The 14,040-nt window shown below is 39.8% G+C and overlaps 1 protein-coding gene across 3 annotated transcripts in view; it reads right to left on the bottom strand.

Annotated features, from left to right (window-relative positions):
• The window catches only part of RALGAPA2 (Ral GTPase activating protein catalytic subunit alpha 2), a 369,400-nt gene that overhangs the window by 324,356 nt on the left and 31,004 nt on the right, over positions 1-14,040 (bottom strand). For all 3 annotated transcript variants that reach the window (XM_036009474.1, XM_036009475.1, XM_028523690.2), the window contains exon 2: positions 2,943-3,053. In XM_036009474.1, the coding sequence (XP_035865367.1) occupies positions 2,943-3,053 (111 nt within the window). The remainder of the gene's footprint in view (positions 1-2,942; positions 3,054-14,040) is intronic.

Raw genomic sequence — 14,040 nt, 5'->3', positions numbered from 1 at the left:
AATACATACAGCAGCAGTTACCATGTATTGTCCAGTCTATGTACCAAGCACTGTGCTAAGTGCTTAGCATACATCATCTAACTTAGAAAATAAGCCAAATTCCTCTGTAAAGGTCCAGATAATAAATATTTTAGGCTTTTCAGGCCTCTCTTAAACCACTAGACTCTGCAGTTACAGTGCAAAGGCAGCCATAGACAATGCATAAATGAATGAGTATGGCTGTGTCCAATAAATCTTGATTTACAAAAACAAGCAGGAAGCTGTAAGTTGTGGATGCCTGATCTAACTGAATCCTCACAGCTCTATGAAGTAGGTATCATTCATTCATTGAACAAATATCAAAGAATGTCTCTATATCAGGGATTACTCCAGGAACTGAGAGTACAGAAGTGAATAAAACACGACAACCCTGAGGAGGCTTGCATTCTGGCAGGAGGAGGCATTCAAAAAAATAAGTGAGAAAACCAAAAGGAAAGGCAGATGAGGAATGCCCAAAAGGGTGGTATGCAATTTTGACTAGTGAAGTCAGGTAACACCTTGCTAGTAAGGTGCATGTGTGCAAAGATATAAAAGAGCCTAAGGAACAAACCACATGAAAAGTTGGGGGTAAGAAAATAAGCCATATGGAAATTTGGGGAAAATGTTTTCCAGGTGGAATGACTGAACAGTGCAAAGTCCTATGGCTGAGCAGGTTTGGCATGGTCAGGAAGGAAGGTAACTGCAAGAAGGCCCTTGTGTCTGGAGTAAAGAGGGAGAATTGTAGTAGGTGGATGGAGTAAAAGAAGGCAGGTAGGGTCTGAAGCCATTGTAATGACTTAAGGAATGGGAAGCAATCTGAGGGTCTGGAGAGCTGGGAGTCATAATTTGACTCACATGTTTTAAGAATCACTCCAGCTGCTCTTTTGAAGAGACTTTGGTAGGGATTAAAGAGGGAAAGGAGAGCGCAATGATCCATGTAAGAATAATGGGAGCTCCAGCATTACCAGCATAGGCAATAAGGAGAGGCCAATGATTCTGGATGTATTTCAAATCAAAGTCAATAACTCAGGATCTGGCCTGAATAACTGAAAGACTGAAGTTATACTAAGATGAGTTCATTATTCCTAATAAACATTTCCCTTGATTCTTTTGTTTTAGTATACTTTCTTCCCTGTATTCCTATCAAAACACGATTGTACCAAAATCAAGAAACTTCAAAATCTCTCCCTGTTTTTATTAGTTCTTTGTAATGATTCTTTGCAATAGATTGTAAAAATGGAGAGTTTTTTCCTTTCCATCAGAAGATATCTATTTCTCCATCCCTTGAATCTGAGATACCGTGTGACTTGCTCTGGCCAATGCCAGATAGAGTTGAAAAAAACCTTCCTCAGTTTGGAACCCTAAGATCACCACCATCCAAAGGAGCCCAAGATAGCCTATTAGCTGGAGAAAAGGGGCCACATGGAAGAGAACTAAGGCACCCTGGTCAACAGCTTACTAATAACCATAAGACATGTGAATGAGGCCATCTACCACCAGCTAATATCAGAGGCATGAGCTGGCTCAAAACAGAAGAACCACACAACAGACCCAGAAAATATTAGCTAAATGACTAGCTATTGTTTTATTGCACTCAGTTTTGGGATGGTTTGCTATGCAGCACAAACTAACTGATACAATCTTAAACAGCTATATTTTTCTAAAAATACAGAGGAAGAAAAAGGAGGAGTAAGGAAGGGAGGACCCTTTAAAAATGGGATTTTTAGGTTGTAGGGTTGTTGTTGTCTTTTTAAGATAATGGGGCTTTAAATTTTTTTTGCTATTTTGATTGCATGTAATATCACACTATTCTCCACACACCTATAAAAGGAAAGTGAATTGAAGCAAAGCTAGAAAGCAAAATAATTAAATGAATTCGTATTTGAAATATCTACTGGTTTGGAAAACAAAGAATTTTAAGTTCAAGATTTATATCAATTTATACATCACAAGGGAAAAACAGAGCAATTCATTAAAAAACAAACAAACAAACAAACACTTGTTGGCATTGTAGGCACATGCCTATGTATGATGACCTACTAGAGGCCCGAAGCATTCTGTAAAACTGAGCCATCTGCTATATGTCAGAAACCACCACATTGCCTCACCTCAAATTCCCTGACCCAGTCTCAACTCACTTCCCTCATTACCTTCCACCATCAGTTATCTTCCTTTCCTCAGCCTGAAAACAAGCAATGCATCCTATAAAACCTTCCCATGGCCAAGCTACCCCTTGAGATACAATCCTCTGTCTTCATCATTACACTTTCAAAAGCAGTATTCTCACATATAGCCTTCATGGTCTCACCACACAGTTACTCCATTTCTCTCTGTCCAGATTCTGACTACACTACTCAGCTAGAGCTTTTCTTTCACTAGTCAATGACAAACTCCTCAGTGCACTATCATTTCCTAGTCCTGTTGCTACTCACCTCTTTGCATCAACAGGCACTGCTGATCTTTCATTCTTTGAAATTCTTCTCTGGGCATCTGCGACCAAACACTTTCCTCCCCTCACCCACTACTCCTTTATCTTTCCTCTTTGCCCAATAAAAGAAGGAATTACCCCAAATCCCTGACTGCCACTCTTTCTCTGCATATACATTGTTCCTTGAAAACAGCATGACTGGACCTCTCCCCCAAGTTCCAGTCCCTGTATTTTTACTGCCCAGCCAGAACATATACCTGAGTGCCCCACAGGACACTTCATGGATGTAAGAGGGAGAAATCAAAGATGCATGCAGGATGTTGAGTCTGGTTCATAAGCTGCCATTACAGCAGTGGGGAAACTCTGGGTTAGGGTTAGAGAAGCCAGGTTTGGAAGGTAAGAGAATGAGTGCAGCTTTGGGAAGTCTGAGTTTGAGGTACAGGAAAATCTGAACATTTGAAAAAAATGTATGTCAAAAAATTGCAGAAATGCTTACCTTTTAATTTTAAACTATTTTCCAGTGTTATAAAATTTTCATAGAAGATGAAATATATCTGAGAATAGTTGGTCTCAAAAAACTGCTTAAGTTCACTTGCATCCACATTATCTGAAAGAAAAAGTTTTCATTTATGACCTTATACAGTCATGAGAATTCACAACTTTTCAGAAATTAAAGAAAGTAAAAACTAGCTTTATCCCTTCATAAGACAAAATTTTAAAAAATAGTATTTCCATCCATTTATTTCCTATTAAGGGAGCTCTGAATGGGCTTAGAGCACCCTTCCCCAAAGCTGACCCCTGCAAGAGACTGGAGTCAAGGAGATCAGAGCCATGTGGGCACAGCATTTACAGACCAGCCAGAAGGTCAGAACTGAGAGACTAGGGAAGGAAAAGATGACTTCCCGTTAGCGGTGGGCAAAGTATTCATAGCTTTTGACATAGGCCATTAGAGGGATAGGTTTGCACATCTGAAAAACAACTTGACTGGTACAGTCATGGCCCAGTCTGTGCCCTCCCTCTACTGACATAAAACCAGCAAGAGAAACCTAGCAGGTGAGCTCCCCACCACACCCACCCATTTCCGTCTAGGCCACTGGTCAACACCTTCCTTCCATCTTTTAGGTGACCTGTCCCATTCCCGTTTGGATGTAGTGAAGCCCTCCATAAGTTCCTAGAGGTGCTGTGAGTAGTGTTTCTCCCTGCTGCACCAGTTGTACAGGGAATCTAGCCCAGCAATAACTCTAGATGGGGCAGAGCCAGCAACACGGCCACTTCTAACAGAGGCACAATCATCCCTCACAACTCCCATCAGAGAACTTATTCACTGTCAACACACCTTTGCATGTTTCCCTTAGCAAACAAGGTTGTTTGTGCCATTTACAACAGGGTCCTGACAAGGTGTTATCTCTTTGGATATTATACTAATAACCTTAGGAAAATGAAAAACAGCTTCCTTAAAATTACACAATGGAGAAAAATGTGTTGCTATTCAATCTACAATAGAATGGCATCAATTACTTTTGGGGTCCTAAAACTGGGAATATATGTGAACACACCCATTACTATGCTTAAATTCTATATAGTTAACACTACTGCTAGTGCATCTAAAGAATTGTTTTCCTCTCATGACTGTATAGAACCCTTCATGCAAAAATTTGCCCTGGTTCTTTGAAATAATGCACATAAGGTGTTTTTTAAGTCATGTAAGCTGCCAATTTCACATTCTATTTCCTGCCCTAAAATAAAACTGAGCATAGAGCAATGAAAGTTCCTAGACTAACAAGTTAACCTAAGTGGAAGAAGGTAACAATGAAACTAGTATCACTAATCATATGAATATTATCATTTTTATGAGTTGTGCAATCTTGCCAAGGTACAATTTTGCTACTCAGTCCTTCAGTATCTTCTGTACAATGTGCCAGTTCCAATAAGGTTTTGTCCATTTTCACTCCAATATAAGCTGCTATCCCGCCCACTGCTACCTGTTTCCTCTAAAGCACCTCACCTGACCAGCTCCTACTCACCACTCACTGGTCAAGGGAAATATCCCCAGCCCACCCCAAGACTAGGTTAGTGCCTCTGCTTTGTGTCCTATCACTGTCTTCTTTCCCTATCATAGAACATATTTTACTTTACTTAATTTCTGATGGAATTCCTGAATTAACTTTGATTAAATGGTCTGTCTATTAGAAATACTCCCTACCTTCATAGAACTCCCAGTCTATCTCATGCGCCATTATGTCCTCTTCATCCAGCACAGTATTTAGTTCAGTATTTTCTAGGATGAATTGGATAACAGAAATAGCCTATAACATACAATGATAGGAAATGACCACAACGTGTAAGGCTACAGGGAGAAAAAAAGCCTAACCCTCCTTCAAATCCTTCTGTCTATCAAGAGAAAAAAAATTTAAGTTTTTATTTATTTATTTTTAGAGAGAGGGGAAGGGAAGGAGAAAGAGAGGGACAGAAACATCACATATGGTTGATTCTCACGTGGCCCCCACGGGACCTGGCCTGAAAACCAGGCATGTGCCCTGACTGGGAGTTGAACCTGCAACCCTTTGGTTTGCAGCCTGTGCTCGATCCACTGAGCTATACCAGCCAGGGCTCAAGAGAAAAATTTTATCCCTTTGCTGAGGACTCCAGATTTCTACCTGTAGCCCTGACATACCCCTTCTATACCTCCTTCCCCCTCAAGCTCACAGCCTGCCACCAGCTGGATTTCTCCACATGAAGTTCTAAAAGACTTCTCCAATTAAACATTCCCAAAGGAAAGTTTTGTTTTCTCCCCTCATATTCTGATCTGCCCTCAGGGACCACCATCCACCTAGCAGTGCAAGGCAAAACTTAAACATCATCCTTGCTTCTTCTCAGTCCTTCACAGCATCATCTCCAGGGTGTTAGTTCCACCTCAAAAACGTCCCAGCTCTCGACCTCTTCTCACCCTTCACAGCCTTGCCTGGTATAGATCACTACAAATCCTCACCCAGGCAGCAACCATGCTGGCTGCCTGGGCTCACTGCATCAACTCCTTACCTCTATAATCCACTCTCCACACTGCAGTCAGTAAGAAAATGTGACACTGAAAATCAAATCGAACAATTCCTTTCTAAAAAACACCTTCTGAAGGGCCGCAAGTAGTACTTAAAGTCCAAATTCTTTTTTCTTATTTTTTATTACTTTTTTTCATATTCCTCTTGCTTTTTAAAAAATTATTGCTCAGGTAGAGTTGAGCAATTTTCCCCCAACCACTACCCCCAACCCCAGCCATCCCTACCTCCCACCCTCGATCCTATCCTCCTTTAGCTTTGTCCATGTGTCCTCTATTACTCTTCCTTGATGACTCTACACCCTTTTCCCCCCACTATCCCCTCATACCCCCCCCTCTGGTTACTGTCAGTTTGTTCTTTATTTCAATATCTCTGATTACATATGGCTTGCTTATTTGTTTTGTTAATTAGGTTCCACTTATAGGTGAAATCATATGGTATTTGTCTTTCACCACCTGGCTTATTTCACTTAGCACAGTGCTCACCAGATCTGTCCATTCTGTCGTAAAGGATGGGAGCTCCTTTCTTTCTACTATGTAGTATTCCATTGTGTAAATGTACCATAGTTTTTGGATCCATGCATTTACTGATGGACACTTAGGTTGCTTCCAAAACTTGACCATTGTAAATTGTGCTGCTACGAACATTGGGGTGCATAGGTTCTTTTTAGGTTCTTTTGAGTTGGTGTTTCAGGATTCTTAAGGTATAATCCCAGCAGTGGAATTGCCAGGTCAAAAGGCAGCTCCATTTTTAATTTTCTGAGGAAATTCCATTCCACAGTGGCTGGAATTCCCACCAATATTACTAGGGTTCCCTATTCTCCACAATGTCACCAACACTTGTTGTTTGATGATTTGGTTAAGATAGCTATTCTGACTGGTGTGAAGTGGAATCTCATTGTAGTTTTAATTTGCATCTCTCTGATGGCTAATGATGCTGAGTATCCTTTCATATGTCTCTAAGCCCTCTGTATGTCCTCCATACAGAGAAGTGTCTGTTCAGATCCTTTGCCCATTTTTAATAGCCCATTGGGTTATTTATCTTACCAGGATGTATTCTGCCCCACCCTATGGGGCTTAAGCCTCACTGCTGAGTGTAGAGTGACTAGATTAACAAATGAAGGAGATGTCCACAGAGAGTAGATCCCTGGCAGTCTCAGAGCAGACTGCCTAAGATCAGATGGGGTCAACATCTGACATCACCAGACACGGATCAAGAAAGAAAAAACAGTGAGAAATACTAGAGGCTACAGAGATGAAATCCACTGTGATCTTCTACATGATTAGCGGTATTTTTTTTCTTGTAAAGCTTTTTAACACTCATTTCTTGTCCAGCAAATTTGCGCATATGAAGTCACTATATATTATACTACAGTTTGTTTCTCTCTTTTTTAATAATAGTCTTAGTCTCTTTACACCTTTATTAATACTTGTTCATTGCTGTTGATAGTGTGATTGAGGGGGGAGGTATTTTTGCAGATGTGGGCTTATGCCATGGGCTTTGTGGTTTTCTTCTAGCAGCACCTGCACAGCAGCATACGTGGTGGGCAGAGTGACCTTCAGTCAACCAGCTAGAGAGAAGAAAACACCAAAGAACAACACAACAATAATCAAAACACAATTACATCCAGAGAACCAACATAAATGGCATAAAGGGCATCCCAAGAGCATCAAGTTCAGGAGATCAAGGAGACTGCATGACTGAATCTCACAGGTCTCCTACCATACAAATTCACACCACAAACTGAAGAAATCAAACAGATCAATTTAAGAAGCAGAGGCAAACAAGAAGAGTCTCACAAATAATGGGAAGACAAAGAAGCAACCCCCAATTAAAAGGAAAGAAGAAACCCTCAGAAAGAATGCTAAATGAAATAGAGGCAAGTCAACTATCAGATACTGAGTTCAAAACAATGGTTATAAGGAAGATCAGAGATCAGTGAGAATTACCAACAACTACAGGGAAGCTACAAAGAACTTACTGCGATTATATCAGCATGAAAAAAAAACAAAACAAAGAACAATCGACAAGGGCCAAAAGAAAATGTAGAATACAATTTCTGAATTGTACAACACAGTAAAAGGAATCAAAAGCAGGATCAATGAAGCAGAGGATCGAATCATCAAGCTAGAGAACAAGGTAGAAAAAAACTCCCAAAAACAGCACAAAAAGGAAAAAAGCACTCAAAAATAATGAAGAGGAGTTAAGGGAACTTCAGAACAACATAAAATGAAGTAATATCCATATAATAGGGATACTAAAAGGAGCAGAAGAGGAACATGGGGTAGAAAATCTGTTTGAAAAAGTGATGATGGAAAACTTCCCTAACTTGATGACAGAAAAAGCCAAAAAAGTCCAGGAAGCACAGAGGGTTCCAAGCAAAAGGAGCCCAAAGAGGCCCACTCCAAGATACATCAAACTTAAAATGACAAAATTCCAAGAAAAAGAGAGACTCTTAAGGGCAACAAGGAGGAAACAGGAAGTAACATACAAGGGAGCCCCAATTAGGCTAGCAGCTCATTTCTCAACAGAAATACCGCAAGCCAAAAGGGAATGGCAAGAAATAATCCAAGTAATGAAAAATGAAGGTCTGGAAGCAAGACTACTCCATGCAATAAGGCTGTCAATTACAACAGAAGGAGAAATAAGAAGTTTCCTAAATAAAAGAAGGCTGAAAGAATACACCTCCAACAAAACAACACTGCAATATATGCTAAAGGGACTGCTTTAAGAAAAGGAAAAAAAAAGAGTGTGTGAGAGAGGAACACAAGTACAAAGGCAGGAAAATGGCAATGAATAAGTGCCTATCATTAATAACCTTAAATGTAAATGGATTAAATGTTCCAATCAAAAGGCAGAGGTACCTGAATGGATACGAAAACATGACTGCACTTCTGCTGCCTACAAGAAACCCATGCCAGAACAAAAGACCTATGCAGACTGAAAGTGAAGAGTTGGAAAAAGATATTCCAAGCAAAAAGACAGGGAAAAAAAGCTGGAGTGGCAATACACATAGCAGACAAAATATGCTTAAAAACAAAGGCCATCAAAAGACACCCAGAAGGACACCTAATTATACTCAAAGAATGAATCCATCAAGAAGACATAAAGATTATAAACATATATGACCCAACATAAGAGCACCCAGATGCGTAAGAAAACTTGTGGAGACTTCAAGAAAGATATTGACAGCAACACAATTATAGTACGGGATAAGAACACTCACTATCAAAAATGGATAGATCTTCCAAACAATATATCAACAATGATATTTAGGCACTGAACAATGCCCTAGATCAAACTGACTTAACTGATACATACATATATCAGTTAAGTCAGTTTGATATATACATATTTTATGTCCTTTCATCCCAAAAAAGCAAAATACAATCTTTTCAAATGCACATGGAACATTTTTTGTGCATGGAACATGCACAAAGACAGACCACATGATAGCACACAAAACAAACCTCAACAAGTTGAAGAAAACTGATTATCATATCAAGCATTTTCTCCAGTCACAAGGGACTGAAACTAGAAACTAACCTCAAGGAAAAAACTCAAAAACATTCAAATTCATGGAGACTGAATAGCATGCAATTAAACAATGAATGGGTTAAGAATGTGATCAAGGAAGAAATCAGAAAGTTTCTGGAAACAAATGAAAATGAACTCCCAACAGTCCAAAACTTATAAGACACAGCCAAAGCAGTAATGAGAGGGAAGTTCATAGCAATACAGGCCTACCTAAAAAAGACAGAAACATTTCAAATACACAATGTAACCCTATACCTACAAGAACTGGAGGAACAACAACAAAGACAACTCTTCCCTCTACTTTCTACAAAGAGCAAGTAGAAGGAAGGAAACAATGAAGAGCAGAGCAGAATTAAACGACATAGAGACTAAAAGCACAATTCCAAGGATCAATAAATCCAGGAGCTGATTTTTGAAAAGATAAACAAAATCAACGAGCCTTTAAGCAGACTCATCAAAAACAAAAAGAGAGGACTCAAATAAACACAATCAGTAACAAAAGAGAGATTACAACTGATACCACAGAAATATAAAGGATTGTAAGAAACTACTATGAAGAACTATATGCCAAGAAATTTGAAAATCTGGGTGAAATGGACAAATTTCTAGAAAAACATAATCTTCCAAATCTGAATGAAAAAGAAGCAAAAAGCTTGAACAGATCTATAACAGCTGACAGAGTTCAAAGCAGTAATCAAAAAACTCCTGGCACACAAAAGCCCTGGACTGGATGGTTTCATACAAGAATTTTATAAAACCTTCAAGGGACAGCTAACCCCTATCCTTCACAGACTATTCCAAAATATCCAAGAAGATGGAGGACTCCCAAACTCTTTTTATGAAGCCAGTATCACCCTACTCCCAAAATCAGACAAAGACACAACAAAGAAAGAAAACTACAGGCCAATACTGCTAATGAACATAGACAATAAAATGCTCAGCAAAATATTAGCAAATCACATAGGCAATACATCAAAAAGATCATATACCATGATCAAGCAGAGATGCAGGGATGATATGATATATAAAAGTAATACATCACATAAACAAAAGGAAAGACAGAAATCCCATGATCACATCAAGACATGTGGAAAAAGCACTTGATAAGGTACACCACCCATTTATGAGAAAAAACACTCAGCAAAGTGGGAGTAGAGGGAGCATACCTCAACATAATAAAGGCCACATATGAGAAACCTACAGCCAACATCATACTTAATGGGCAAAACTAAAAGCTTTCCCACTAAGATCAGGAACAAGATAAGGATGTCTCCTTTCACTACTCTTATTCAACATAATACTGGAAGTCCTAGCCACAGTGATCAGAAAAGAAAAAGAAATAAAAAGCTTGCAAATTGGAAAGGTGGAAGCAAAACAATGACCGTTTGCAAATAACATAATTATGTACATAGAAAATCCTGTAGACTCCACCAAAACACTTCTCGACCTAATAAGTGAACTTGGCAAAAGAGCAGGATACAAAGTCAACACTCAGAAATCGAAGGCATTTTTGTACACCAACAATGAAATATCAGAAACAGAAATAAAGAAAAAAATCCCATTTGCTATAGCAGCAAGGAAAATAAAGTACCTTGGAATAAACCTAACTGAAGAGGTAAAAGACCTATAACTCAGAAAACTACACAATACTGAAGAAAGAAATTAAGGAAGACTCAAACAAATGGAAGTATGTACCATGTTCATGGATTGGAAGAGCTGACATCATCAAAATCTCCATGATACCCAAGGCAATTTACAGATTCAATGCAATCCCTATTTAAAAATACCAATGACATATTTCACAGATATAAATCGAACATCTCAAAAACTTATATGGAACCATAAACGACCCTGAATAGCCACAGCAATTTTATGAAAAAACAAAGTAGGAGAGATCACAGTACCTGATGTCAAATTATATTACAAGGCCATGGTAATCAAAACAGTCTGTTACTGTCATAACATTAGCTATACAGATCAATGGAACAGAATAGACAGCCCAGAAATAAACCCAAGTCCCTGGTCAATTAATATTTGAAAAAGGGGGAAGAACCATAAAATAGAGTAAAACAGCCTCTTCAACAAATGGTGTTGGGAGATCTGGACAGCTACACGTAAAAAAAATTAAACTTGACCACCAAATTACACCATATACAAAAATAAACTCAAGATGGATAAAAAACTAAAATATAACTCATGACACCATAAAAGTCTTAGAGAAGAACACAGGGAGGAGTCTCAGATATTCCATGCAGCACTATTTTCACCAATACGTCCCCTAGAGCAAGTCACATGAAGGAATGAATAAGCAAAAGGGACTTCATCTAAATAAAAGGCTTCTTTATGGCTAAAGAGAACATCAGCAAAATGAAAAGGGAACCAACTATATGGGAAAACATATTGGACAATGATACCTTGGACAAGAGTTTGATCTCCAAAATATATAAACAACTCACGTGACTCCACTCAGGAACACAAACAACCCAATTAAAAAAAGGGCAAAGGGGACTTCTGGCCACAACACAAGTGTAGGTAGACACACTGTGTCTCCTTGCACAACCAAAATAAGGACAGCAAATTTAAAAACAAAAAAACAACCAGAACTGACAGAAAATTCAACTATATGGACATCCAAAAACCAAAGAGTTAAAGAAGAAACATTCACCCAGATTGGTAGGAAGGGCGTAGACAGGCAGCCAGGTGGAGAGGAGTCACATCAAGGCAGTGCCTGGAGGACTGGCTGAGGTGGCAGCTGGCTGTCTGGGCAGTCTCACATTCATGTGCAGATAAACCGGGAGGAACAACTGTGGAACATGAGAGGCCACACAACCCAGGGTTTCAGAATGGGGAAATGAAGCCTCAAAACCTCTGACTGAAAACACCTGTGGGGGTTGAGGCAGCAGCAGGAGAAACTCCCAGACTCACAGGAGAGTTCACTGGAGAGACCCACAGGGTCCTACAAGGTACACAAACCCACCCAACCCAGGAGTCAGCACCAGAAGGTCCCAATTTGATTGTGGGTAGCAGAGAGAGTGAGTAAAAACCGGCAGGGAGCCAAGCAAATGGTATTGTTCCCTCTTGGACCCCTCACCCACATACAGTGTCACAACACAGCGACCAGTGTTGCCCTGCCCTGGAGTATACCTAAGGCTCCTCCCCTTACTACATAATAGGCACTCCATGACCAAAAAAAAAAAAAAAAAAAGCCCAAATGAAAGAACAGATCAAAGCTTTAGAACAAATACAACTAAGCGACAAAGATATAGCCAAACTATCAGATGCACAGTTCAAAGTACTGGTAATCAGGATGCTCACAGAATTGGTTGAATATAGTTGCAGATTAGAGGGAAAAATGAAGCCTATGAAAAGTGAAATAAAGGAAAATGTACAGGGAACCAACAGTGATGGAAAGGAAACTGGGACTCAAATCAACAATTCGGAACAGAAGGAAGAAAGAAACATTCAACCAGAACAGAATGAAGAAATAAGAATTCAAAAAAATGAGGGGAGGCTTAGGAACCTCTAGGACATCTTTAAAAGTTCCCATATCTGAATCAGAAGGAGAAGAGGAACAGCAACAAGTGGAAAAGTCATTTGAAAAAATAATGAAGGAGAACTTCCCCAATCTGGCTAAGGAAATAGACTTCTAGAAAGTCCAGGAAGCTCAGAGAGTCCCAAAGAAGTTGGACCCAAGGAGGAACACACCAAGGCACATCATAATTGCATTAGCCAAGATTAATTTTAAGGAGAGAATCTTAAAAGCAGCAAGAGGAAAGGAGACAGTTACCTACAAAGGAGTTCCCATCAGACTGTCAGCTGATGTCTCAAAAGAAACCTTGCAGGCAAGAAGGGGCTGGAAAGAGGTATTCGAAGTCATGAAAGGCAAGGACCTACATCCAAGATTACTCTATCCTGCAAAGCTATCATTTTGAATGGAAGGGCAGATCAAGTGCTTCTCAGACAAGGTAAAGCTAAAGGAGTTCATCATCACCAAGCCCTTATTATATGAAATGTTAAAAGGATTTATCTAAGAAAAAGAAGATCAAAAATATAAACAGTAAAATGGCAACAAACTCACAGCTATTAACTGACACCCCCACTTCCCCCAAGAAAAAACAACAAAAAAAACCTAAGCAAACAACTAGAACATGAACAGAACCACAGAAATGGAGATCACATGTAGGGTTATCAGTGGGGAAGTGGGAGGAGGAGGTAGGGGGGAAAAGTACAGAGAATAAGTAACATAAATAGTAAGTAGAAAATAGACAAGGGGATGTTGAGAATACTATAGGAAATGTAGAAGCCTAAAATCGTATATGTATGACCCACGGACATGAACTAAAGTGGGGAATGCAGGTGGGAGGGGGTGTGCAGAGCAGACTGGAATAAAAAGGGGGAAATAGGACTGTAATGGCATAATCAATAAAATGTTTTTAGAAAAGTAAAAATTAAAATTAAAAAAAGGCAAAGGACCTGAACAGACACTTCTCTGTATGGAAGACATACAGAGGGCCTAGAGACATATGAAAGGATGTTCAGCATCACTAGCCATCAGAGAGATGCAGATTAGAACTGTTAAGCCAAGAGGGGGGACTCCAAATGGGCATTTGAAATAGGGTACAGGACTCAAGGTGTCCAGGAGATTTTAAGATGTCTTCACCCCTCTCCCCACAGGTGTGAGTTGGGGGAAGGGACACACGGAGCAAGAACATGCAGGGCTGTTTGGTACAGCAACAGCTTTGCAGTTAATCCATGGCATGGTCATTTAACATACCTATAGCCTTTGACTGGTCACTTAGATATGCTAAATAGCTATGGCCATGCTCTGGGCCAGGGGGATGAAAAGGGACTCCCCCTACCCTGCCCAAGATGTGACTGGGGGGCAGGTCCCCTGAGTTACAGTGCCTGCGAGGGAGCTCAGAGAAGACTGGCTCTATGACATGAGGCCACACCTGCTCAGACCCACGATGGCAGCCAGAAAAGCTGGAAAGGATGGGAGATTGA

Source organism: Phyllostomus discolor, chromosome 9, assembly GCF_004126475.2.
Source record: "Phyllostomus discolor isolate MPI-MPIP mPhyDis1 chromosome 9, mPhyDis1.pri.v3, whole genome shotgun sequence".
Classification (NCBI taxonomy): Eukaryota; Metazoa; Chordata; class Mammalia; order Chiroptera; family Phyllostomidae; genus Phyllostomus; species Phyllostomus discolor.
The sequence above is the reverse complement of the archived record's forward strand: the minus strand, read 5'-3'. Positions and strand labels throughout refer to the sequence as shown.